General features: G+C 46.9%; 1 protein-coding gene across 1 annotated transcript; it reads left to right on the top strand.

Moving 5' to 3' along the window:
* Positions 1 to 5377: 5377 nt before the first annotated feature.
* Positions 5378 to 23213, top strand: LOC135810855 (uncharacterized). Its single transcript, XM_065324275.1, has 4 exons — positions 5378 to 5536; positions 11913 to 12027; positions 14241 to 14419; positions 22783 to 23213. Exons 1-4 carry the CDS (start codon positions 5476 to 5478, stop codon positions 22797 to 22799), a joined length of 372 nt encoding a protein of 123 aa, XP_065180347.1. The 5' UTR covers positions 5378 to 5475; the 3' UTR covers positions 22800 to 23213.
* The last annotated feature ends 1595 nt before the right edge of the window (positions 23214 to 24808 follow it).

The raw sequence follows: 24808 nt of genomic DNA, 5'->3' as shown, positions 1-24808 counted from the left end.
TTTCAGCAAACTCCCTCATTGATCTGCACCGCCTGTATTGTATAACTGTGTTTCCTGCGTTCCTAGTTTAAATTCGTTTTTAAAAACATCTCTTTAATTCTTGCATTATCCCATTATGACCATGCTTAAAGACGCAGCGTCTTTTCAGAAGTATTTTGATCTTCTTTTCAGCAAACGGCCTCATTGATCTGCATCGCTTGTATTGTATACCTGTGTTTACTGCTTACTGCTTACTGCTGCTTTATTGTTCCAAGTATCAGTTTAGTTTAGTTTAAATTTCTCTTATTATTATTATTTTTTCTCACCCCACACCCCTCTACTCTGTTATCGGCCCTCTTGAGTTGTGTTCATCACTGTTGAGGCTTCCGATGGAAAATAAAAGAATACTACTACTACTACTACTACCACTACTACTGTGCTGACGTGGACCCCCTTTACCACTCTCTTAAGCTATGTCGTCTGGACCACCGTTTCTTACAGTTGTTCATTAAATTTATCTTTCAGTGTAAAGTAGCTCACCCGGTTGCCAGTTTAGATTCTCTATTTTGTAGGCACAGTACACCTGCTTACACCACTCGCGGCTCTTCTGCAAATAATCTTTCGTTATGCCGATATAAGACTGCATGCGGGTATCGCTCATTGTCTAGTAGGATTGCTTTACTTTGGAATGCTCTGCCCTTCGAAATGAAGTCTTGCAATACGTCTTCTGCATTTAACGCCCATCTTGCCTGCCTTCTTAATGACGGGCCACAATGTACCCGGTTAAAACAGCTCCTTTTTGAAAATGTTTTCGATGAGTGATGTGTCGCTTTGTTTTGCTCTAATTGGTGCTTTTCTCCAATGTCATGCAGTCGTATTTATTCAGCTTTTATTTCTTGTGTACTTGCATACTGGTATTAGTTTAGTCCCACAATCTGCGATAAAATGATCCGCTGTAGCACCTACTCCACTTTTATGTTTATGTATCTATGTCATTCGGATCTTCCCAAGTTGTACAATGTACTGTTGAGATACCGAATTCAAATAAATCAATACCCAAAAAAAATACCATACCAGTACCACCAGTTGCTGCGAAAACCACAGGGATGAAGGTTCCACGCTCGACCTCCTTGACGCGCTGTTCGTATCGCCTCCGTTTTTCACGCTCATGACGCTGGTAGCATGCAAGCGGTCTGGTATACGTACCCGAATTTTTTTTGAGAAACTTTTTTTTTTTTGAAATTCTGAATCCGGATTGGCCAAAAAGAAACAAAGAAAAATGATGGCACCTATGTACAGGGGATGGCCCACGCCTGGTATAAAGTAAACGTAAAAGAGAAAAAAGAAAAAGAAGAAGGAAAAGAAAAGATAAGAAAGAAAGAGAGGTAAAAGCAACTCCATGTACATCAACCGGACCTGGTACTTGTGTCATACGCTTACAATGAACACTCAGCAGCCGCCAGAGCAGCCGAGTGAACAGGAAGTGGCACTGAAGAGCGCCGGTAGCCGCGCAGACTAGCAACCATGGCTCTCACTAGGCTGAAGGACAGTTTGGTCTGGACGAAAGCCATAGTGACGGAAAAAGGCTCGTCGCGCTTGTCGCTCAGTTTGCTGGCAATCCTGGCAAACAGCGCAGATGAGGCCTTTCCCTGTCCACCAGTGGTGGAGAAGACAATGGGCACAAAGGAGGAGTGCTCTACCTCCAGAACTCGCCGCTCATATTTCCTCCGCTTCTCCTGCTCATGCTTTCTGTAGACAGACGGGAGTGTAAGGTTTCGATTTGAGGGGACAAAAGGGTTGAACACCCGAACATCAAACATTGTCCTCTCAAACCTACTCCCATACAACCCCCGCGCTGCCACATCCAGCCTAGCATGGTCTTCGATGTTGGTCGACCGAAGAGGGAACATTTCACCGGACAGGGGCTCCAGTGCAGGCTCCACACAAACATCGTGGGCTACTTCCCCCAGCAAATTGGCGGTGAGGTCACGAATCTCATTGTGCCGCATTCCAGGGAAGCCACCAACCGAACACGACAGTGCATGCCGCAGACGCAATGGGTTGGCAGTCGGGGAGGGGTCCAGCCGTATCGTAGGCACAAGGCATCGCGAAATCCCGACTTTGGCATTGTGAATTGAAAGCGGCGAGATGGCCGACACGTGAGCCAACTTGAGGCGCCCTTCTCTGCAGCCAGATCCAAGATCCTTTGGTCGTCCAGGCTGAGCTGGTCCCTGAAGGAGGACTAGGCCTTGACGGATTATGCTAGCATAATTTTTCGCATAATTCCTACCAAAATCGAATAATCGCAAAATTCGAGGCAAATTGCATAATAATCGCATAATCCGCCTGTTCGCATCAAATTCCATACAGTTGTACATTATGTACAAGTACATTGTACAAGTAGATGCACCAGGAAGTCGTAGGTTTATGACTCCCGTGATAACAAGTCCAGTCCACTGCAATCAGTGACGGTCGTAGCTAGGTTGGACGGTGCGTTGACCTCATTGAAATTTTGCTACTACAGAATAACGCCCTCTACAAAACAATTCCCTTGTTATTTTGCACAGAACCATCATATACATGTGCATTAGAAGCATAATTATGTGAGCATAATGCGGCATAATATGATAACTTTTAGCATAAAAATAGCATAATTCTGCAATTTTTTCAGCAATGCGAAAAGCATAATTTCACGAAAATATTAGCATAATCCGTCAAGGCCTAAGGAGGACAGGGCCACAGCTTGATCATGGCGTGCGGTCACACGTACATCCAACTTGGCGGCTTTGATGGCAGAAAACACGTCTTCAGTGGATTCCTCCTGCTTCAGTAGCCTCTCCACTAGTGGTTTGGTGATGGAGACAGAGGCGGAGTACTGGCTGGATAAACCGGTGGGGATGATGAGTCCCAGGCCACCATTGCGACAGGGGAGCGATAGCATCGTGCGCTCGCTTTCACCCGGAGCTTGGCGACCAGTGAGTGCTGGCAGAAAGATGAGGCGGATGGCTTGTTCCAGGGGCACAAGGAGATCAGAGATAGCAGGCATGGTCCTGGTCAGAAAAGACCACTTGTGCCGTAGGGCATGAGTGAAGACGGCATAGGCTGCTTGAGGCTGGGATGCTGCGTACTTGGCCAAGACGTGTATTTCGTTGCACCACGATGCGACCTTCTGGGACACGTACTCAGAGCAGAATTGATCTGTGCCCAGACCAGCATATCGCCCTTTCCCAAAGGTGCTCGCCCTTTTTGGCCCTTTTTGGAAAAGCCCGTTTCTTTCGCCCCTTATTGCGTTTTTTGGTGAATATCGCCCTTTTTGAGCTTTTTTAGCTGAAAAAGTGCTAAAATCTGTTTGCTCATGCATGCGATCACAGTTTCCGAGTGCTCGATGGGCCTTGGCGCGTCCCTCAAAATATGCTGAAAAAGTGCTCTTTTTTCAGTGAAAACAGACAAAAAGTGCTCTTTTTTCAGTGAAGCATAGCCATGAAAGGCCCATGATACATGTGCAAATATGAACCCAATGCCAAGCTGAGAAATGAATACGCACTCTTCGAAAGGCAAAACAGGAAGTAAAGCTCAAAAAACCCACTTTTACAGAATTGTGTACACCGGGTACAAGCTTGTACCCGGTGTACACAATTCTGTAAAAAGAGTGCGTATTCACTGAAAAAAGAGCACTTTTTGTCTGTTTTCACTGAAAAAAGAGCACTTTTTCAGCATATTTTGAGGGACGCGAAAAGCACTAAGTGCGAAAAGAGCACCTTTGGGAAAGGGCTACCAGCATACGTACCAGAATCAGGTGTGAGTAGATCTACGACTCCCCAGTAGAAGAGTTGGTGGACAAGCCGTTGATTATTCACTCTCATTGTAATATCAAAAAGTATTCTTTCTAGACCAAAGAGTGGTATATTTGATAACATTTAATAACGATAGAAATTCTTACGATACTTCTCCAGACGTTTAGTTGTTCTGAACAACATCGTCAGTGGATAAAGAATTCTTTATCCACTGACGTCTGGAGAAGTATCGTAAGAATTTCTATCGTTATTAAAATGTTATCAAATATACCACTCTTTGGTCTAGAAAGAATACTTTTTGATACTCCCCAGTAGGCCCAGACAGATCCTGCCGGCAATTCTTTCGGCAAAATATCGAAGAATTGAAAGAGCGGAAATTGCCGGCAAAATGGGAGCAAAATATCGAGATGTTGGGTAAAATCGATGCCTGATACTTGGATTTCCTTGTTTCTTACTCGTTCAGCAGGACACACTGCCCAGGACGAGATCATGTCACCGAAGTATCACTGGGATTCACTGTGGATTTTAGCAAATTTAGGTCTGCGTCTGCTAAGGGGGCGCGCGAATCGGGCCACTTCCTGGTCACAACGGACACTTCGATAGTTAGCGGCAATGATTACTTTACACGTTACAGTTAGAAAGATTCGGCAGACTACATATGAACAAGAAATAAGTACAGGGGCAAGGAGCCATAAAAAGGTGCTTCGGCAAGGGCCAAGCAAGCAGAGAGATTGTCAGGTAGAGAAAGGCAAGCTGGCTGGCGGCAGCCGTATGCAAAAGTGAGGTTCGTGGCATACGGTACGCCAATAGGGCTTGAAAGTGATGACGTCAAAAACGGCCTGGGAGTAGTAAATTGACATCAGATTTCTATTTTGGATCCACTAAGGTGTGACTTTGCTATTGCCTCAGTATGTGGGTGCATAGCAACCCACTCATGTCGTATGCAGGTGCAACTTTTACTTCGCCACCAGTTGTAACCCCGCCCCCACTAGCCAAATCAGTCAGTTTCACTGGCAACATCACCTTGCTGTGAGTGAGACCGCTTGAAATGTGCTTGGATCCATACAAAAACTGGATCCAGGTGGATCCAGTTTTCGAATTTTTCAAATTGTTGCTATGCCATTGCTATGGAGTGACGTAGCACTTTCAAGCCCTATATGCTAACGTAGATCTACGCTAAAGCCAGTGCTTCCAAAAACATTGCGGAAAAGTGCAGCGTGGGCAGCACAAAAGCCACGTGGGTGACTGTGAGAATTATGACGTAGCAAGTCGTAGCACGCGACAGGAGCAACATGATTTTGGAAGAACTCAGGGACACGTGCGTGGAAACCTGTGTTGAGAAACCGACCCTGCGATTTTTATGAAACGTTGTACGGGATTGTACGGGAACCGGAGCAAAATGGAGCAAAATATCGAGTTTCTTCTGCCAGGCTCAGCAAAATATCGAAGATTTCGCAGCAACATTTTGCGGCAAAATATCGAGGCGAGCGGAGCAGAATCTGCCAGGCCCAGATCCCTGATGCCGTGATCTGGTGATGGCCGATGCCGCGATGGCGATGGATGCTGCGCAAGCGCATTCGATTGTCCTTGGCTTACTAGCACTGCAAGTACTTGTTCAAGTAATTAGTTGTTGAGCATTTTCCGGTCTCCTTCCGTGTGACTGTCCCTAGCCGCTCCCTACCCTTCAGGCTTCAGTTCAGCCATGGCTCTCTCAGTTTACGCCCTGATTGGCGTCGTGCTGATTGTCCTCGCTGGATCGACTGGTAAGAACAACTGAAGCATAATAATAATATTATGTACTAATACCAGCAGCCTTTTTTCTGTGCGTATGATATGTGCTGGCCGAAGAATTTTTTTGCCTGGGCGTTGAGGATTAGGTGCCGAGTAGCTATTGCTTGAGCTTTGTGGGCGGCTCACATCTGGCTTTGCTTCCCGCTGTTTCACATGTACTCTCTTTAATATTCCATTACCTGCCAAGTATTGTTCCGCTGGGCCGGTTTGTGACTGTGGGCGGCATGCTGATACAGCTATTTATGGAAGGAGTGCCGGCAGGCTCCAGCCGAATGTTTGTTTCCGCATAGCATTACACACAAAATATTACTTACTAGAAGTTGACAGGTGGGCTGCAAATACAATCACTCCGAACTTCCGTTGACGAGTACGATAGTACAAGCAAAACTCACTAGTCGCTAAAACAGGCTGATGTACTACTAACTGCCATGATCATGACTGGTGACTTGCATAAGATGAGCGGGTTTCTGTCCGGAGTGCTATTTCTAAGCTCACCAGTCACTAAAACTGGCTGATGTACAATGGAACACCACACAGTGCGGGAAGCTACCAGCTATAATAGGCAACAGAAAGAGACCTACTACCAATCCAAGTTTCGAGCTGCGTCTGGCAATACCAAACAGACATGGCACACGATCAAAGAATTGAGTGGTAAACATCGACAATCTCAGCCACCTCAATGTTCTGTTGATGCCATCCGAAACACCTTTGCAGAGATAGTAGAGGACGCCAGCCGCCCAGTGCATCTCTCATTTCCCTACGGGCCCGCCTCAAGCACTGATCTGACAGCCTTTGCGCCAGTGTCTATTGCCAGAGTGAGGAAGCTCCTCGAACGTTTAAATCCGGTCAAGTCCAGCGGTGATGATGACATTTCTGCAGCCCTTCTCCGCGCACATGCAGACGTACTGGCGCCATCCCTGACTTTGATCTTTAACAAGTCCCTGAGAGAGGGCATATTTCCTGCCCAGATGAAAAGTGCTAGGATATCGCCACTCTTCAAAGGCGGAGATCCGAGCATGCCAAAGAATCATCGACCAGTGTCCTTGTTATCGATTACATCCAAAGTGTTGGAAAGGATAGTCCACGAGCAACTCACACGATATCTAGTTCAGAGCAATTTATTCCCGCCAACTCAATTCGGCTACAGATCCCACCACTCTACATCCGACGCACTAGTGCTAGCTGTGGAAGGTATCTGTGAGGCCCGCATGAACAGACTCAACACAGGTGTAGCCTTTGTTGATATGTCAAAGGCATTCGATAAAGTGAAACATCAAACTCTTGTGCAAGATCTGTTCGAACTTGGCATCTGCGACACGGCACTCTGTTGGCTGGTGGATTACCTCTCTGATAGAGAACAGTACGTTCAGGTTGGCCAGACTAGAAGTCTCCCGTACACCAGTTACTCAGGTGTCCCCCAGGGGTCGGTACTGGGCCCACTGCTATTTATTGTCTATGCCCGCGGCATAGCAGAAGAACTATCACCGTTTAATGTGGGAGCAATCCAGTTTGCTGATGACATCTCTATACGATGTAGCAGGGAGTCTGCGGAAGCTGTTTCTGCACACCTTTCAGCTGCTGTTCAGCACCTGGCCACCTGGCTGAAGGGCCGTGGTTTAATTCTTAACGAAAGAAAGACACAGATATTGCCTATTCCCCCATCCCCATCTCAAGCACTTGAGCTGCATGTCATTTGTAATGGGCAGACGCTGCCTGTTGTGAAAACGGCCAAGTATCTTGGCCTACATTTCGACTCAGACATGAGCTGGAACACCATGACAAGCCATGTTGCACGCCGCGTTGCCGCTAAGATTGGGCTACTAAATCGAAGTGCAGCATGTTTGCCTTTTTCTTGCCGTGTTCAGTTTTTCAGGTCCTTTATACTATCAGAATTTGACTATGCATCTGCTGCCTATGCCCCTTTCTTATCGTCTTATCAGGATAAGCGCCTAAATAGTTTGTTCAAACGTGCGGCTCGCTCGGTGTGCAGGGCAGCCCCTCGCACTCACACGGCTCCCTTACTTGAACGCATGAATGCCCATACCCTCAGCATATACACCCACATGCACATCCTTGTATTCATTTGGCGCTGCCTGAACAAATCTTCAAGTACTCTGTTTGCAAGCTTTTTCACCCGTAGTCCCTCTCTCCGAACACGAGGAGGGAACAGCAAGTTACTCATCATTCCTGTCTCCCCCACTGCATCCTCAGCTAAGCGCATTAGCCATGCTGGAGCTATCCTGTGGAACCAGCTCCCAGACACAGCACGCCTCGAAAGAAAGCGCTCCACTTTCAAATCGCTAAGCCTGGCCTTTCTGTTAGGCAGTACCGTCAACTAGGATGAACTCATCTGCTTCACTACCCTCTCTCTCTCTCTCTCTCTCTCTCTCTCTCTCTCTCTCTCTCTCTCTCTCTCTCTCTCTCTCTCTCTCTCTCTCTCTCTCTCTCTCTCTCTCTCTCTCTCTCTCTCACTCACTCACTCCTTTCTTCCCGGTTGCCGTGCTTGTGACTTTTTTTCCCCTGCTGCCGTGCTCATATTAGTTATCTAACTACAGCTGTATCTTCTTCTTGGTTCTGTTTGTCCGCTTATTATTATATTTTCTTTTCTCTTATTATCAGTGGGACCATTGTCATTAGGTTTAGGCCTGTTTTGGAACTCCACTTTAAATAAAGCCAAACAACAACAACAACACAGTGTGCTGAACTGCGCAGCCAGTCTATGCATGTGAGATTTCGATCCCAAACGCGTCCAGTGAAGAAACCGTGGAAAAGAACATTTTTTCGAAATAAATCAAGTTGAAGAAGACAGTAGAAATGGCTGAATGTTGCATCCAGGAAAGCACGTTCTACGGCCATCCAAGCTACCTATCTCCCAGACACTCTCAGAGGAACTATGGAGGGTCAAAGAGCACAATATTTTAGTGCTGAAACGAGTACTCTATAAGCTATCGAGCGAGTACTGTCACTATCGAGTCGAGTATCGAGTACTCTATAAGCAATCATGCGCATATATGTCAGTACCACATACCCATTTTTTGCACACCATTTACACAATTCAATATCCTTCAATAAACACAAATTTTCATTGCAAAGCCACATGGACGACGGATGTGTACGTTGCTATCAAGTTTTTTATTTATTTATTTATCGAGTCCTTTTTTGATATCGAGTCGAGTACTCAACGAGCGGGTACTCGAGTACTCGGCGTACTCGTTTCAGCACTACAATATTTCACTCTTGGACGCAGCGTGAACACCTCTTCTACTGAGCGGGATGTCTTCTCTCTGAGTGATAATGGTGGCGATGTTCGCGATGGCTGATGCACTGAAAATCGAAGTTAGGACAATTTAACCGGAGAAAACGTCTGAATTCTTGACTGAATCCTCTCTGTAGTGGGTTCTTGCCGCATGGCAAATTATAGGAAAATCGACCGGGGCTATATCGCCTTGGCCACGCTGTCCTTTGGCGGGAATCACAAAGTATGCTCGAACGACGATGAAGATGACGATTCCGCTAGTGTCCACCGCTTCCGCTAGTGTCGAAAATCGACCGTCGCCATTTTCTGCTGTGTCCGCGAGCTGCACTCAAAACTCGATGACACAATGTATGCACAAACACGCTTCGCACTGCACGCGCTGAGATCCCTACCAGAGTTGCACACTCTCGGGAACTTATGTACTCTTGGTGCAGGTACATGTAGCAACCACATACGGGTACAGTGTGCAATGCCACTGGCGAGGTCGTAGGAGGGCTTTGGAAGTGGTACGAACAAAGGTCGCTGTGGAGGGGGTCCGGGGAGGGGCAGTTGTGGAGGGTCCGGGGGGGGGGGGGCAGCTGTGGAGGGGGTCCGGGGGGGGGGGGGCAACGCTCCCTGTGAAACTATACAGGCTGGTTGCATGTGTGGCCCTCACTGTAGTCATTCCTAGTCCAACACACTTCACATACGAACTGCATTGCTGCTCGCTGAAATCCAATAGCGTGAGTCTAGTATGCACCAGCAGGGGCGTGCTCGGCCCCCCAACTAGGGGGATGCACGGGAGCCGAGGGGAGCCCCCCCCCCCCGGCAATTTTCTGCAATTTGTTTACAACCTTTCTTGAATTTTAGAGCATATTTGCATACATTACAATTGCAATTACCCAGATTGAAAATTTTTGGGGGGTGCACGTGCCCCCCGTGCCCATCGCCGAGCACGCGCCTGCGTGCCGTTCCATCCTGGACCTGTGAACACTGCCGGGGATGTGAACTGGCGCAGGGCGCTGTGCAGCCCTAGACCTGTGAACACAGGGATGTGAACTGGCGCAGGGTGCAATCTAATTTCACACCATCGGATTTCATAGACCAGCACTGTAGCATGTGTGTGTGTGGGGGGGGGGGGGGGGACCCAGGGACCCAGGGACCCAACACATAAAGCATTCATATGAGCAATTGCTACTACAGTGAAACCTGTCCAAGACGACCACTCAAGGGACCTTCAAAAAGTGGTCTTTTGCAACCGGGCGGTCTCCCTATCCAGGGTCATTTGACTGGAAATAGTGTTGTAACTCGCTTTTCTCTACCTGCTCCCAGTCCCGTGCCATCTCCACACTTATACAAAGGGACGACGATAACTACATTTAGAAGACTGTTTATTGACACGACGACGAAACACAACTAGACATGACGAACTCAAGACGAAGACATCATGAACTCAAGACGAAGACAGGATGAACTCAAGACGAAGACCTCATGAACTCGAGACGAAGACTGCTTTTTACACCACAGCAACACGCGCATGCACCAACATGACGTACACATGACGTACACAAAATAACGTACTACAACATAACTCCCTCCCAAGAGTAGAATCGTCCTCGATTCTAATAATAAAACAAAAAAGAGGAAAAGGTCACACAAATCACTCAATCATACCACACCAGTCACACCCAGAAATAAAATACCTCTGCCTGCACTGCAGATCATTCAAAAACTCTGTCCGCCCACCCAGAACACCAGCCACGATCGCTGTCACACGTGTAGGAACTGATAACCTCAAAAACTCTACTTCACACAACACACCACCTCACGATCACCCAAAAATTCTAAAATGTGAGAGCACAAATCATAAGAATAACAAAAAGAACAGAATCCACTGGCTCTGTGGGGGCCTCTAGTTATCCTCATAGAAGAGCAAATCAAAAAACAAACAGAACACACGCGCTGTGCGGGCGCCTCTTTACCCTCGAGGAGAGCAAATAATAAAGAACAAAATGTTGGGAGAACAGAAAATACACAACTCACATACTCATCACGTTAACAACAACACACGTACCCTCTCACCAACGAAACTCCTCACGCCGTCTGCCATGTCGTCCGCCATCTCAAGGAGCGCTGCTCAGCGTCGATATCCTTCTGCAGCCTTCACTTTCCATCCTTCTTTTTTTTCTGTTTCAGTTTTTCTTCTGGGCACAGTTTTACGTCGTGTCCGGGACCATCCATCCTTCTTTTTCTTTTCTTCTGATCTGGGCACAGTTTTACGTCGTGTCCGGGACCACCAGTGACGACGACTGCCAAGAGACGGGAGAGACGAATGATGAAGGACGAGGACGACGGACGAACTTCTTCAAGACAGACAAAACTGTGACGATAGGACGACTGGAGATGACATCGGAAACTGGGAGCGAAGGCCACGCAGGACGAATCCAGAAGTTGAAGTTTACAACAATTTCCATTACCGCTGCCACCAATGTTGTAACTCGCTTTTCTCTACCTGCTCCCAGTCCCGTGCCATCTCCACACTTATACAAAGGGACGACGATAACTACATTTAGAAGACTGTTTATTGACACGACGACGAAACACAACTAGACATGACGAACTCAAGACGAAGACATCATGCACTCAAGACGAAGACATGATGAACTCAAGACGAAGACCTCATGAACTCGAGACGAAGACTGCTTTTTACACCACAGCAACACGCGCATGCACCAACATGACGTACACAAAATAACGTACTACAACAATAGCATCCCTTGATCCTGGTTGCAGTGGTCTTCTGGGACAGGTGGTCACCTTATCCGAGTGGTCGCCTTGACAGGTTTTACTGGACATATACCCGACTGGTGTCGATGTGACCCCATGGCATCACTTTCCAGCCCTATTGACCAACACTCACTGTACAATGCAGTAGTTTCACTGTATATACATCTGCAGTGCATCGGCTGCTAGGCACCTATCTTGTTTTTAGTTGCGCTGCAGTAGCCCTATTCAGTGTTCAGCCCCCCCCCCCCCATGCTTTTCGGTCTGAGGTAGTGCGTTGGCTGATTTCGCTCTTCGCCGCTGCCTTGTTCTCTTTTTGTGCATGCCAGATGCGCGTCAGTGCGGATTGGTGCACTGTCCACTGCAAGGCTATCCGGAGTTGACCCAGTGCTGCTCGTACAGCGTGTACAACACTGCCTGCTGCTCAGTAGGTCTTGCAGGATGGTGAGTACGGGGGCAACAATTCTTTTTGTTCCATGTATTATTATTTATATTGTTACAAAATTAACCGTAATGGAAAGAAAATGAGTGGTACACAATAGCAAGAGTTACTGCGCTCGTGGTCCCTTAATTCTCTGGCCCTGCGTGCGTACTGGAACATCTTCTCGGGGACAAAAATTATTTTTATGCTGATCATACAGTTTTCACTCGCCTTGGATCGACACTTTGCTTTATTCCAATCGATGGTAACCAAGTCATTTCTGTCTATTGAAACAATTGCCGATTCGCTTCGATGTGTGGTTCCAGGGTTACAAAGCTCGAAAGTCGAATCCCGCCAAACGTTGCTCTATAGCTGCTTACGCAGATTTGAATGAGGGATTTCCCCACCTTCCTGAGCATGCAGTGATGTGGAAACTCATTTGAAACGACACATGGACTTGTGGATGCTTGAAAAACCAATTTGAAGTTGTTAGGAACAAGGAGAGAAATAGCTGAGACCAGACGAGCCTGATGTTTCAGCAAAAACAGCCCCGTGTCTCCTGCGTTTGTTTAGTCTACAGTCTATTCAGAAAAAGATGATATCCTAGCTTTTGGCCATAAATGGGTCAAATTTTGAGTTTTTGTCACAATTTTTTCAGCAATCCCCCATGGAATGCTCTTCCAGTTGTGTTTTTGAAGTCTGTTTCTCCAAAGAGCAAGCCATAACAAGAATAGGATTTCGGCCAAGTTTTGCCCCCAAAGCACTGAATTGGGGAAAAAAATGAAAATCGAGGCTGTTCACTCCACTTGCAGAACAGTATATCTGCGGTTCGAACCCCAGTTGAGAGGTACCTTTTTGGACCCTTTTTCAAGTTTCGCATCTTGCGGCACTGCACAGAGTATCACAAAATCACCAAATGCGGGAGCTCTCCAGAGCCAGCGCTCATCTTTTTTCTGAATGAACTGTAAGCATGTACTTGGTCCGCGTCAGCAATATTGTCGCTTATCTTTCAGCTTTGTTTTTATGTCGCCAATGTTCACTTGGCAGCCCATTTCATCCCAATCTTGGTTAGTAAGTTAGTTTACTAGTACCTGAAAGATCTAGCTAGATTTCGAGAGCGACGGGTGGGTGATTCTGATTGATACAGCGACGCATCAAAATAGATTATCTTGTCACACTGCACAGGCAAGAGCAGCGCGACGCACAAGAAAGTAATCGACTACTCAGAATCAGTTCCATTTTGCAAAGCAGCCGAGGTCGCTCACCTCAGGGATCGCTCACCAAGCTGAGATCGCAGTTCCCTCGTCTCCAGCCCAACGCTCGGCGTATCCAGCGCATCGTGGAGATTTGCAAGTACTGTAGCCATCGTCGTTGTTCAAAATATATCTTGCAAAGAACGGCGACTGATTTGAACCACACAGGCAGTCGTGCTGCCGACGCGAAGTCCTATAGAGAAGGCGACCGTCACGGTCGACTTCCCTTTAGAAAATAGCCAGGCAGCGGAGAGGAAAAGAGATGAGCTTGCGAAAGCGAGAGTATCGATCCCGAGCAAAACATATTTGTCACCAGCGCTGAGAGCAGCGACGAGGAGGACTAAAAAGTATGAACCCTTCCTTGGACAATAAATTCCTCATTGCCAGTTATCACTCTGTACCTTACCTTCCATCATTCCAAGTTTAATCGTCTCAAGTGCACGTGTCGATGTCCAAAGTCTAAGTTCAAATTGTCGAAAGATAAGCGACAATATTGCTGACGCGGACCAAGTATGCGAGTACATGTATCATTATTTTAGATTTCCCTTATGGCAATGAGGAAGTTTCATGAGTCTAGTAGTGTCGGCGCGGATGAGACCAGTTTAGACACCAAGGAGATGGGATGTTGAAGATGAGAATGTATCACACAAAGAATTGAGTGGATAGCTGTGTCCGTTGGGTGGTTTGTGTATGTTTGGGTAATGTGTACATGGAGTGGACTGGTTCTGATGGTGAGCACATTTTCAATTCTCCGCATACAGTGGTTTCACATAATTATGTCACATGACCAGTTGAGGAAGCCATGTTGGTTCCAACTCCACTCAACGTTTCGCACCTATGGGCCACGTGATGTTGCCCATGTTGGTTCCACTCGGAATCCACCATTCACATGACGTGATCACTTTCTGCACAAATTTAGTCACATGACTAACTGATGTGAACCTACTCTATTCTCTCGCTGTGTGTGTGTTTTGTTATACCAGGGCCGTCGGCATCATTGTGACCACGTGCTTCCTGGTCTTCGGCGGCGTGATCCTGTGCTGCCTGTGCTGCGCATGTTGCCCGGTATTCCAGTACCGCCAGCAGAGGCAGACGACCTTCATCACAACCACCGGCCCTAACTACCAGACTGTGGCGCCAGTAGCCTGCACAGCAACCACAAGTAGGTACACATGCTGCTGCACTACATGTATCCCCGGCCAATACAGGTCTTTCGCATTTGGCCGCAAAAGAAGTAGGAGACGAATCCAGCTCGGAGCTGCTGATCAGTTTTAACTGGGAAGTTCAACCTGGAATAAAATTTTACAATTTGTTGTGCGAAATGAACAGATTCCAATGGTGAAAATCTCAGATTGATCAAAGCATCTGCTTCGGAGTTACAGCAGCTGCCAGTTGGAAGGTTTCATTCATTTCGGTGACATCATGATGGCATCACACTTTGTTTAGAATAGGCCAGGTCTATGATCATGTGTAATGTCACAGGGATGAACTTTGGATTGGACTAGATGAGGAACAGCCAATTTTTTTCCTGTTCCGCCACAACAGCATACTTCCTGCCAGACTTTTTTTCCTGTTGCGACACCGATAAGGTGTCATACCGGTATGTCCTATACCTGAGTTTGAAAACCTCTGTCTTCTTGGTGACAGCGGATAGCAAAAATACTTCAATTTCCTGATCTACTCCCATACAAGGTTTATCTCCGTGACATCCGAGATCTGGCAAATTCTGGGCAAACTATGATGTCATCATGATGTCACCAAATTGAATGAGATCATCCGGCTCTGGTGGGAGTGCTCTCATGAGATTTTCACTATTGTAAATCAGTTCATTTCTCACTACAGGTGGTGAATTTTGATTTCAGGGTGAGCTTCCCCTTTCACTCTGGCTGCTCCGAGCTGGATTCGTTTTATTGTAGGGTGAACTTGTGGCTGACTACAGTCCATTCAGAAAAGGTTTATATCCTAGCTTTTGGCCATAAACGGTGTCGCAATATGTGCGAATGCCGGACTGTTAATATTTGAATACATGTTACGAGTGCAATTTGAATTTACAGTATTTACAATTTGTCTTTACGTCGCACTCTTACCTAAGGCATATCCCAGGAGCGATAGGGTCCAGGTCCGCTGCCCATAGCTAAGTTCTAGGTATAGTAAGTATTTGTAGTAAGGTAGCTTGACACATGACTAGCTTCGCTCTATAATCTTGTTCTGAAATGAATTGCATGTGTGGAATTATTTGATCTCTTCGATCGAACTGTCGATTTATTTGAACTGCGTTTTTCTGATTTATTTATTTTCCTTTTTTGCATGCACGCACTGGCAGCGCTCTCCAGTGCAGCCGCCATAATGCGTCGATACGCGATCCAGACGGGACTGCGCAACGGGCACATTACTTGCCACATCACTGTGTAATCAAACCGGGTAAAACCACAACGAAAGTCCGCATCGTGTACGATGCCTCCGCCAAATCCAGCAAGGAGCAAAAAAGCCTCAATGAATGTCTGCTCAGAGGGCCGGTCCTTCTTCCAGACTTAGCTGGTTTGCTACTTCGATTCCGAATGCATGATTTGCCATTGTTAGCGATATCGAGAAAGCCTTTCTGCAAGTTGGCCTCGCAGAGGCAGACCGAGACAACGCGGTTCCTGTGGTGGGATGACTTGAATGGGCCTTGCACCAAGGACAATCTTGTCACATATCGGTTTTGCAGGATACCGTTCGGGGTAATCTCCAGCCCATTCCTGCTGAGTGCAACTATCAACACGCACTTAAAACGAACAGACAACGAGATTGCGAAGATGATTCTCGGCAACACATATGTCGATAATGTTATTGTTGGAGCCAATACAATAGATGAAGCCAAACGAATTTATGATCAAACAAAGCAAGTATTTACTCAGGCGTCCATGAACCTCCGTGAATGGGCTTCGAACAATTCCGACTTCCTCTCTCACATTCCAGAATTTGACAAAGTTTCTGAAACGGTCATGACAGTACTTGGTATGCAGTGGTGTACACCCACCGATCAGATTTCGTTGGTCGGTCATGACGTTGAGCACGTGATCGTTCGGACCAAACGCCAAATGTTGCAGGTCGTCTCAAAGTTCTTTGACCCAATGGGCCTGCTATCTCCAATACTGTTGCAACCGAAAATCCTGATTCAAAACCTGTGGAAATTGAAATGCGACTGGGACGACATCCTCCCAACGTAAGTTCTAAATAAATGGAAAGAAGTCACAGGTGATCTAAAGCAGATCCACGAAATTCAAATTCCGAGACGGATGACAGTCACACACTCAGGGGCAGTCACATACACACTTCACTGTTTTTGTGATGCCTCTCACACAGCATATGCAGCGTGTGTGTACCTTGCGGTTGTCGACGAGCAGTCGGGTTTTGACTCTTGTCATCTTGTGTTCAGTAAAACCCGCCTAGCCCCCATCAAGGAATTAACAATACCGAGACTAGAATTAATGGCGGCCTTGATCGGTATTCGGTCGTTACGATTTGTACTCTCACAATTGAATTTCTCGGAACAACCCAGACTGGTGCTGTGGTCTGATTCGCAATGTGTGTTACATTGGATCAAGAAACCTGAAAACACGGTACATTTGTGGACCGGCGCTTGAATGAAATCCGGTCTCTGTCGTCGGTTGAGTACCGGTATGTGGACACAGCTGAAAACCCCGCAGACACTCCTTCTCGCGGGGCCACTGTGGACACACTGAAAAATAACAAGAACTGGTGGCACGGGCCCCAGTGGATTAACAATGAGAAAGGTTGGCCATCGGTGTTGGTGATTCCTGCGAACACCGTGGAGTTGGAAAAGTCTGCCAACACCTTACTGGCGGCGGCGGAGGGTCCTACGGAGTACCCAATGATAATGAATTTAGAAAGGTATTCGTTTTGGGGAAAACTGATACGTGTCTCAGCATATGTTTTGAGAGCCATAGAACGTGTGCGTGGTAATAACTGTAATGGGTTTCTTACATCAAAAGAGCTCAAGGATGCAACAATGGTTTGGCTACGACATTTGCAACGTACGGAATTTCCAGACACGCTCAAGTTAATTCAGAAAGGAAAGCGAAATGATCTAGCCAACAAACTCGGCCTGTTTATGGATGAAAACGAAATAATGCGGTGCAAAGGACGGCTGGAAAATGCAAATATACCGCTACGGTCTAAATTCCCAGTCCTAATACCCAAGCACAGAATAATCACAACTTTGCTAATTGAAGAATGTCCCAAACGGTTAATGCATGGCGGTGCGAGTCATACACTGATGTTACTTCGTACTGAATATTGGGTACCGCAAGGACGGTCAACGGTGCAGCGTATCCTTAAACAATACAATGTATGTCGCAAGGCAGAGGGTGGCCCATTCAAAATGCCACGGCTGGCACCCCTACCACGCGATCGGTTAACTACATCATGTGCCTTTTCGTATACCGGCTTGGACTACTTTGGGCCAATGTACGTGAAACAATCAGGAGTAACTACTAAGGTATGGGTTTGCTTATTCACTTGCCTAACTACTAGAGCAGTACATTTGGAATTAGTCGATGACATGACTGCTGCTGCATTTATGCTTGCATTGAGAAGATTTGTTTCAAGACGAGGAACACCCAATCGAATATTGTCGGATAATGCATTTCAGTTTAAAGTGGCTAAGGAAGCAATAGAACTATTGTGGGATACAATTTCTCAAGATGCAGATGTACATTCGTACTTAAATATCCACCCAGATCCAGTAGCACTTAAAAGTGCTACTGGATCTAGGTGGACATTTATTGTGGAGCTGTCCCCATGGATGGCCGGCATCTACGAACGAATGGTGCAGGTCGTTAAGCGCGCCCTGCGTAAGTCAATTGGTCGAAAATGTTTGTCCACAACGGAATTAACCACGGTTCTTGCAGAAGCGGAAGCAATAGTCAATACGCGGCCACTATTGTATGTGGGAGACATGGTGGATGGTGACGATATCCTCACCCCATCTCATTTTGTAACGATGAATCCCAGGCTAGGGATGCCTGCAATTAGTGTAATGGATGATACTGACTATAATGAACAGCAAAGCTCGGCGCAGACTTTGGTGGAAACGTGTCGTGTTGGTGCCACTATCCTTTCCAGCTTTTGGAAACTGTGGCAGACCGGCTATCTGAGTAGTTTGCGTGAACGTGGAAGTTACCGGCTGCCCGAGAAGCGAGGTGCCGTAGAGCGTGAGCCAAGTACAGGGGATATCGTACTAGCAGGGTCCGCACCACTCCTTGAATTCCTTGAAAGTCCTTGAATGTCAAAGCCGGATTTGAAAGTGCTTGAATAACCTTGAATTTTCGTGTGGGTGCTTGAATTTTTGAAAAAAGTGTGTTTTTCCTTGAATTTGGGTTTGAATGCGGTAGATCTACTCACGTTCATGCAGTAGGTCTACGCGCACTGCTGGGTACCCGTAACCGGTGCCGTAGTCCGTAGATCTAGTACCAAGAGTGGATCCACTCTTGGTGGTATATACTGAGTAGCAGCTAGTCCATGTGCAGAGAACGTGTGTCGCAACGGCGAACTAAACCAACTTTTCGCTACAAAAGTGGGAGTCGAGTCGGACTTTGACCGTCGATCATCGCCACTTTCTTCTTCATCATTTCATTCTCGGAGGACTTTGTGGGGCGCATGGTTTTGCCTGTCATAATAGTAAGTAGTGCCGTAGTGAAGCATTTTGCAATCATGCCAGGTGGCAAGTGTGTTTTTCAGGAGCAATGGCTACAGACGACCGAGTTTCGTAGATGGTTGGCGTCTGTCCCCGGCAACAAGCGACAAGCCAAATGCACTCTGTGCAAAAAGGTGGTCGATATTGCCGCGATGGGCGAGTCAGCCCTTCGAAGCCACGCGAAAGGCGGCAAGCACAAAGACCTGGCGGAGCAGAACGTGGTCACCGTGAACCAGTTCTTCGTTTCCACCCAGCCGTCTCCGTCAGACTCAGCAACGATAGCAGCATCTGTTCCAGTCGCCACGTCGACATCGTCGGCTAGTAGTACATGTAGTACTACTGCGGGACCTGCAATAACATGTAGTGCCACCGAATCTGCTGCTGCGTCGACACTCGGAGTGACCCGGAATGATTGCCTCCAAGCGGAGATTCTTTGGATATTGAAAGTAGTGACATGCCACTACTCGTACCGTTCCAGCGTGGGAGTTTCAAAACTGTTCTGCAGGATGTTTCCGGACAGCGACATAGCGAAAAGCTTTGCCTGCAGCGAGCGCAAGTGCGGCTACGTGACAATGTTTGGTCTGGCTCCACCAACGGTTAGCCCACCAACTAATGTCCTTGAATGTCCTTGAAAAAATGGGGTTTGGGGCCCTTGAAAACCCTTGAATAATATTTTCATGACTTGGTGCAAACCCTGACTAGTGAAAGAGGAAAGGATGCCACGCGGCACTTGGAAAATTGGGGAAATTAACAAAATACACCGGAGCAACGACAATAATGTAAGGTCAGCAACAGTTGGATTGCCAAGCGCCAAGACGCTAAGGCGACCACTCAATTTGCTGTACCGGATGGAACTGAATATTAATAATAAATTAATGGAAAAAACAATGAAAAAAACGATTCGACAAACAACGGTTCGGCGGACGGCGGCTCGGTAACAAACAACAACGGCGCTGCAGATAATGATCAGCAGCTAATCCAAAATGACGGCTGTACAGTGCACGGCGGCACAGAAGTCAAAGCAAAAGGCAAGCGGCCAAAAGGAGTATGGAACAGCTAAGACAATTGATTGTGTCGGATTCAGTTTAGTTTAATTATTTGAGCATGCATGTTTGTCCTAGACCTAGGCTTACTGTTCTCGGCGGGAGTGTCGCAATATGTGCGAATGCCGGACTGTTAATATTTGAATACATGTTACGAGTGCAATTTGAATTTACAGTATATACAATTTGTCTTTACGTCGCACTCTTACCTAAGGTATATCCCAGGAGCGATAGGGTCCAGGTCCGCTGCCCATAGCTACGTTCTAGGTATAGTAAGTATTTGTAGTAAGGTAGCTTGACACATGACTAGCTTCGCTCTATAATCTTGTTCTGAAATGACAATGAATTGCATGTGTGGAATTATTTGATCTCTTCGATCGAACTGTCGATTTATTTGAACTGCGTTTTTCTGATTTATTTATTTTCCTTTTTTGCATGCACGCACTGGCAGCGCTCTCCAGTGCAGCCGCCATAATGCGTCGATACGCGATTGCGGGATCGCTACGCGCGTATACAATGCACTTCCCAAACTGGCTGGTTTTTGCACGCAGCAAAATCATGATAATCTATTTTTGGTTTCACATTTTTGCACACAGTACGCTGGCACGGCATGCGTACGCTGCCGTGCGAGCGAATCCTTTTTCGGAGCGCTCTGTTGTAGTGCTTCGTGTCCTTCTCTCGGTAGTTTTCTCTCTCCAAGCAGTGTTCTTTATGTGGTGAAAGAAGTGACAACGAACCAGGTCTCTCTCCCATCTTGACGTTGTCGCGGCAGCTGCTGGCCAGCTGTCCGCGACAGTGTGTGCATGATTGTACAGTAGAAAGTGAAGTGTTTTACCACAAACGGGTCAAATTTTGAGTTTCCGTCTCCTTTTTTTGGCAATCTCCCATGGAATGCTCTTCCAATTGTGTTTTTGAAGTCTATTTCTCCAAAAAGAAAGCCATAACAAGAATAGGATTTCGGCCAGGTTTTGCCCCAAAGCACTGAATTGGGTAAAAACCATGAAAATCCAGGCCGTTCACTCCACTTGCATAACAGTACATGTGCGGTTCGTACCCCAGTTGAGGTGCCTTTTTGGACCCTTTTTCAAGTTTCGAATCGCGCGGCACTGCACAAAATCGCCAAACACGGGAGCTCTCCAGAGCCAGCGCTCAACCTTTTCTGAATGGACTGTAGTGCACGGCAGGATTTCGTAGCATTTTCCCCGGTGTGTATACCTTGCGCACTTTCCTCGTAAATACCTCAATTCTCTTCATCATGTTCAGGGCACGTGGATCTTCCGTCCGCTGGTTTGTGTCAACTGCCATAGCTGCGGTGTGCAATTAGCAGCTAGTTCTTTGCTCTTCGATCTCTGGCTACTGTAAAAATGAGTAACGTTTGTGACAACTGACAAGTAATCTTTTGCGGTTTAGAAAATCGATACTGGTTTGTGAAGTTAAAATCTGGTCTTTTGCCTCTCGCTAAAATGGCAAACTTTTTTTATTCGGCAGCTTGCAAAAATTACCACCGTTTTACAAGTTTTCCGCAGTTCAAAGTTTATGATCCCGAACCTCTCGCAAAAATCGCAAACATTACCCACTTAACAGCTTGCATGATCACTGAACCAAATGGCTGAGATGAGAAATTTCTTCGCGGTCTCATTCTCCCAGAGTTGTACACTTTGGGTCGTGTAACTAGTTACCGGTACTCTTGGTATGGCCTTAGTTGCTCCGAGCCATACCAGTATACTTTGTGTGGATGTTGATCTCAGATCAAGGTGAAGATCTCCCGCGATACTGTACGGTGCTGTTGTTTTGGACACGGTTATATCTTGCGACATGCACAGGTATTAGTAGCATAGCCAGCAATCGCATGGCATCACGTACATTGAAAATCAACATAATTTTGCGAATCGACCTTTTTCTCCGGATCACTTTTCAACGAGGACGAAGCAAAGTCGGCCGAACGAAGCCTAGAGGAAGAAAATCACCCTCTCCACTTCACCATCACGATACTGACATAGATACGAGATGAAACAACTAAAAAATCCACAAGAAAACTGTACGGCCATCATCGCGCTGACTTTGGTCTGAGAATTTCTATCACGATCAAAAATGTACGAGGAGCACTCAAAAATAAGCCACAGACGTACCTTTATCGCTCTCTACTCCTTTTTCAAGGCACAAAAGTCGACTCTCAACTTTCAAACCAGGAGCCAGACATACCAGTGGTCCTTTCAGCTGCTCCACGAGCGCAGGAAATGTTCACCAAGGGGCGCAGAGCAGCATCCATTCCAGAAAAAGAGCTAAAATACTAGTGAGACTGCATGCCTGAGTACATGAGTACATGTATGAGTACATGCAGAAAATAGTCAATTTCAGCGTTTCTGCTCCAAACAGCAACTAGCTTCGACTAGAAACAAAGATAGCACCAAAGGATCAAACAACAACCATTTTCTGCAGTTTTTTTGCAGATGGCTTCCTTGTGCTTGGCCCAGCACGCCAAAAATCACACCTCGGAGGAGTACAAAAATTACAACTCTCAGATGTCCTCGATTGCTGGCCATGCGTAGAACTGTGCTTGCGCAATGACCAGTAGCCAAGCTTCCTGCTGTGAGGAATATATGGTGCAGATATGACATGCGTTGAACACTCAGTGTAAGCAACAATCAGCAATGTTGAAATAATGCACGGCTGACTATGGGTCCATGTGCTGGCTGTGCTGACTCTGCTTGACCTCCGCGGGCTGTGCTGACTCTGCTTGACCTCCGCGGGCTGTGTTCTGTTTCTGTGTTCTTGTGCCTACAGCTAAGGTGTATGCTTAGTGTGTCGCTATCGGCCTTTCATCCGCTTCGCTTGGGTCAGCCTGCCATTGCTCGCTGGCGATGATGTCATTCCGCTGACGTGTACATAGCTTCATATTCCTGTATGTCACATAGCGTGTTATTGTGCGAATCCCGTGCTATCATGCCAGTTGCTGGGCTTTTACTCGCCTTTGCCGCAACTTTCTTTCTTGAACAGCCTATTTGAGCACCCCATTCTACGTACATGGGTGTGTGTGTGTATGCAGGTGTGTGTAGGTGTAGGTGTGTGTGTGTGGGTGTGCCGGCTGCTAGATCGAGTGCAAGACTGCTCCCTTGACAACTTCCCTGTGTGCTTTTTGATTGATTTGCGTTCTGTTGGTACAGCTGGAGTCATGCCTTTACGCCCCTTTGCTTCAAAATTCATTGCGACTTCGAGTCTTCTTGTTTTTAGTTTTAAAATACTGCTGCTCAATGTACAGTGCTGCTCAATGTACAGTGCTGCTCAATGTACAGTGCTGCTCAATGTACAGTGCTGCTCAATGTACAGTGCTGCTCAATGTACAGTGCTGCTCAATGTACAGTGCTGCTCAATGTACAGTGCTGCTCAATGTACAGTGCTGCTCAATGTACAGTGCTGCTCAATGTACAGTGCTGCTCAATGTACAGTGCTGCTCAATGTACAGTGCTGCTCAATCTTTGACGTACTACGGTGACGCTCGTTGAAATCCGACTGTGCAAGTCACGTACTAAAAGTAAGCTAGCGCCCTGTTCATGCAAGGCATAGCCCTGTGTTCACATGTCTGGGGCTACACAGCACCCGACGAACGTATGGCTGACGCATACGCCGATTTCATTGAGCAGCACTGTACATTGAGCAGCACTGTACATTGAGCAGCACTGTACATTGAGCAGCACTGTACATTGAGCAGCACTGTACATTGAGCAGCACTGTACATTGAGCAGCACTGTACATTGAGCAGCACTGTACATTGAGCAGCACTGTACAGTGCATGAACCAGCACAGGCAAAGGAAACAGATGGCACGTGTAGCACACGCTCACACCATGCACGCACACACACACACACACGCACACACACACACACACACACACACACACACACACACACACACACACGTGCATATAATTCTCGCACATGTACTTTTAAGTACATGTGCGAGAAAAAACTTGCTCTCTCCCAGAAACGGGTTACGGCGGTCTCTCCGGAAGAGGGGGGAGGGGGAGTTTCAGTGGGAATAATTGGATTGCCGTTTGAACCATCCACTCCGAGTCTCCGACACGCCGTGAAATCCCTCCGCAGACTCTGGTTGCACTTACACTGTATTAAAAAAATGATCCCATAAATGTTTTGAGCTCACAGCAGTGAAGTTAGTAGGTGCGGACAATGTGCAGAAAAAAACAATTCACTGCATCAAGGTATCCGCCCTGTGATGCAACTGCATTTACCCCTGACAAACTGCGTGTACTTCTGTGATACTACAGTAGAGTCGCGCGCCCAAGAACTTTGTTTCCAAGGGGTTAGCCGGGAACGTTCTCATTTTTCAGCAATCTGGCTGCGTTCTTATTGCACGTTCCAAGAAACAATCCGTACTGGATCATTATGTATCCCACAAGCTGCCAGAAACCAACTCCACCGTTCTTAGCATTTCAGGCTGGACGTTCTTGGGCTCCACGTTCTTCAGCGGGCTACTCTACTGTAGTCTAGTGTAAGTCACGGGTCAGCAGCCTTGGGCTGTCCCCTCGGATACATGGACAATAATTTGGGAAGAGAGAGGGGGGGGGGGGGGGGGGGGATTATTTTGCAGCCACATTATTTCTGCAGTGACAGATCTGCAGCTCTTTAAAGCTTTCTCTGTCCCCACGGCCACAGAATAACGCGAACAAAATCCTAAAATCATGCCAGCGAAAACAGCATTATACATGTACATTCCAATACAAAGACCACGGCCAAGTGTCCCACTGAGTTGCCGTCGCTCGCCCGGACCGCTTCGACGCGAACACGTACATGTA

This window comes from Sycon ciliatum, chromosome 2 (assembly GCF_964019385.1).
Source record: "Sycon ciliatum chromosome 2, ocSycCili1.1, whole genome shotgun sequence".
Classification (NCBI taxonomy): domain Eukaryota; kingdom Metazoa; phylum Porifera; class Calcarea; order Leucosolenida; family Sycettidae; genus Sycon; species Sycon ciliatum.
Note: the sequence above shows the minus strand (reverse complement) of the source record. Positions and strands in the feature narration are given on the sequence as shown.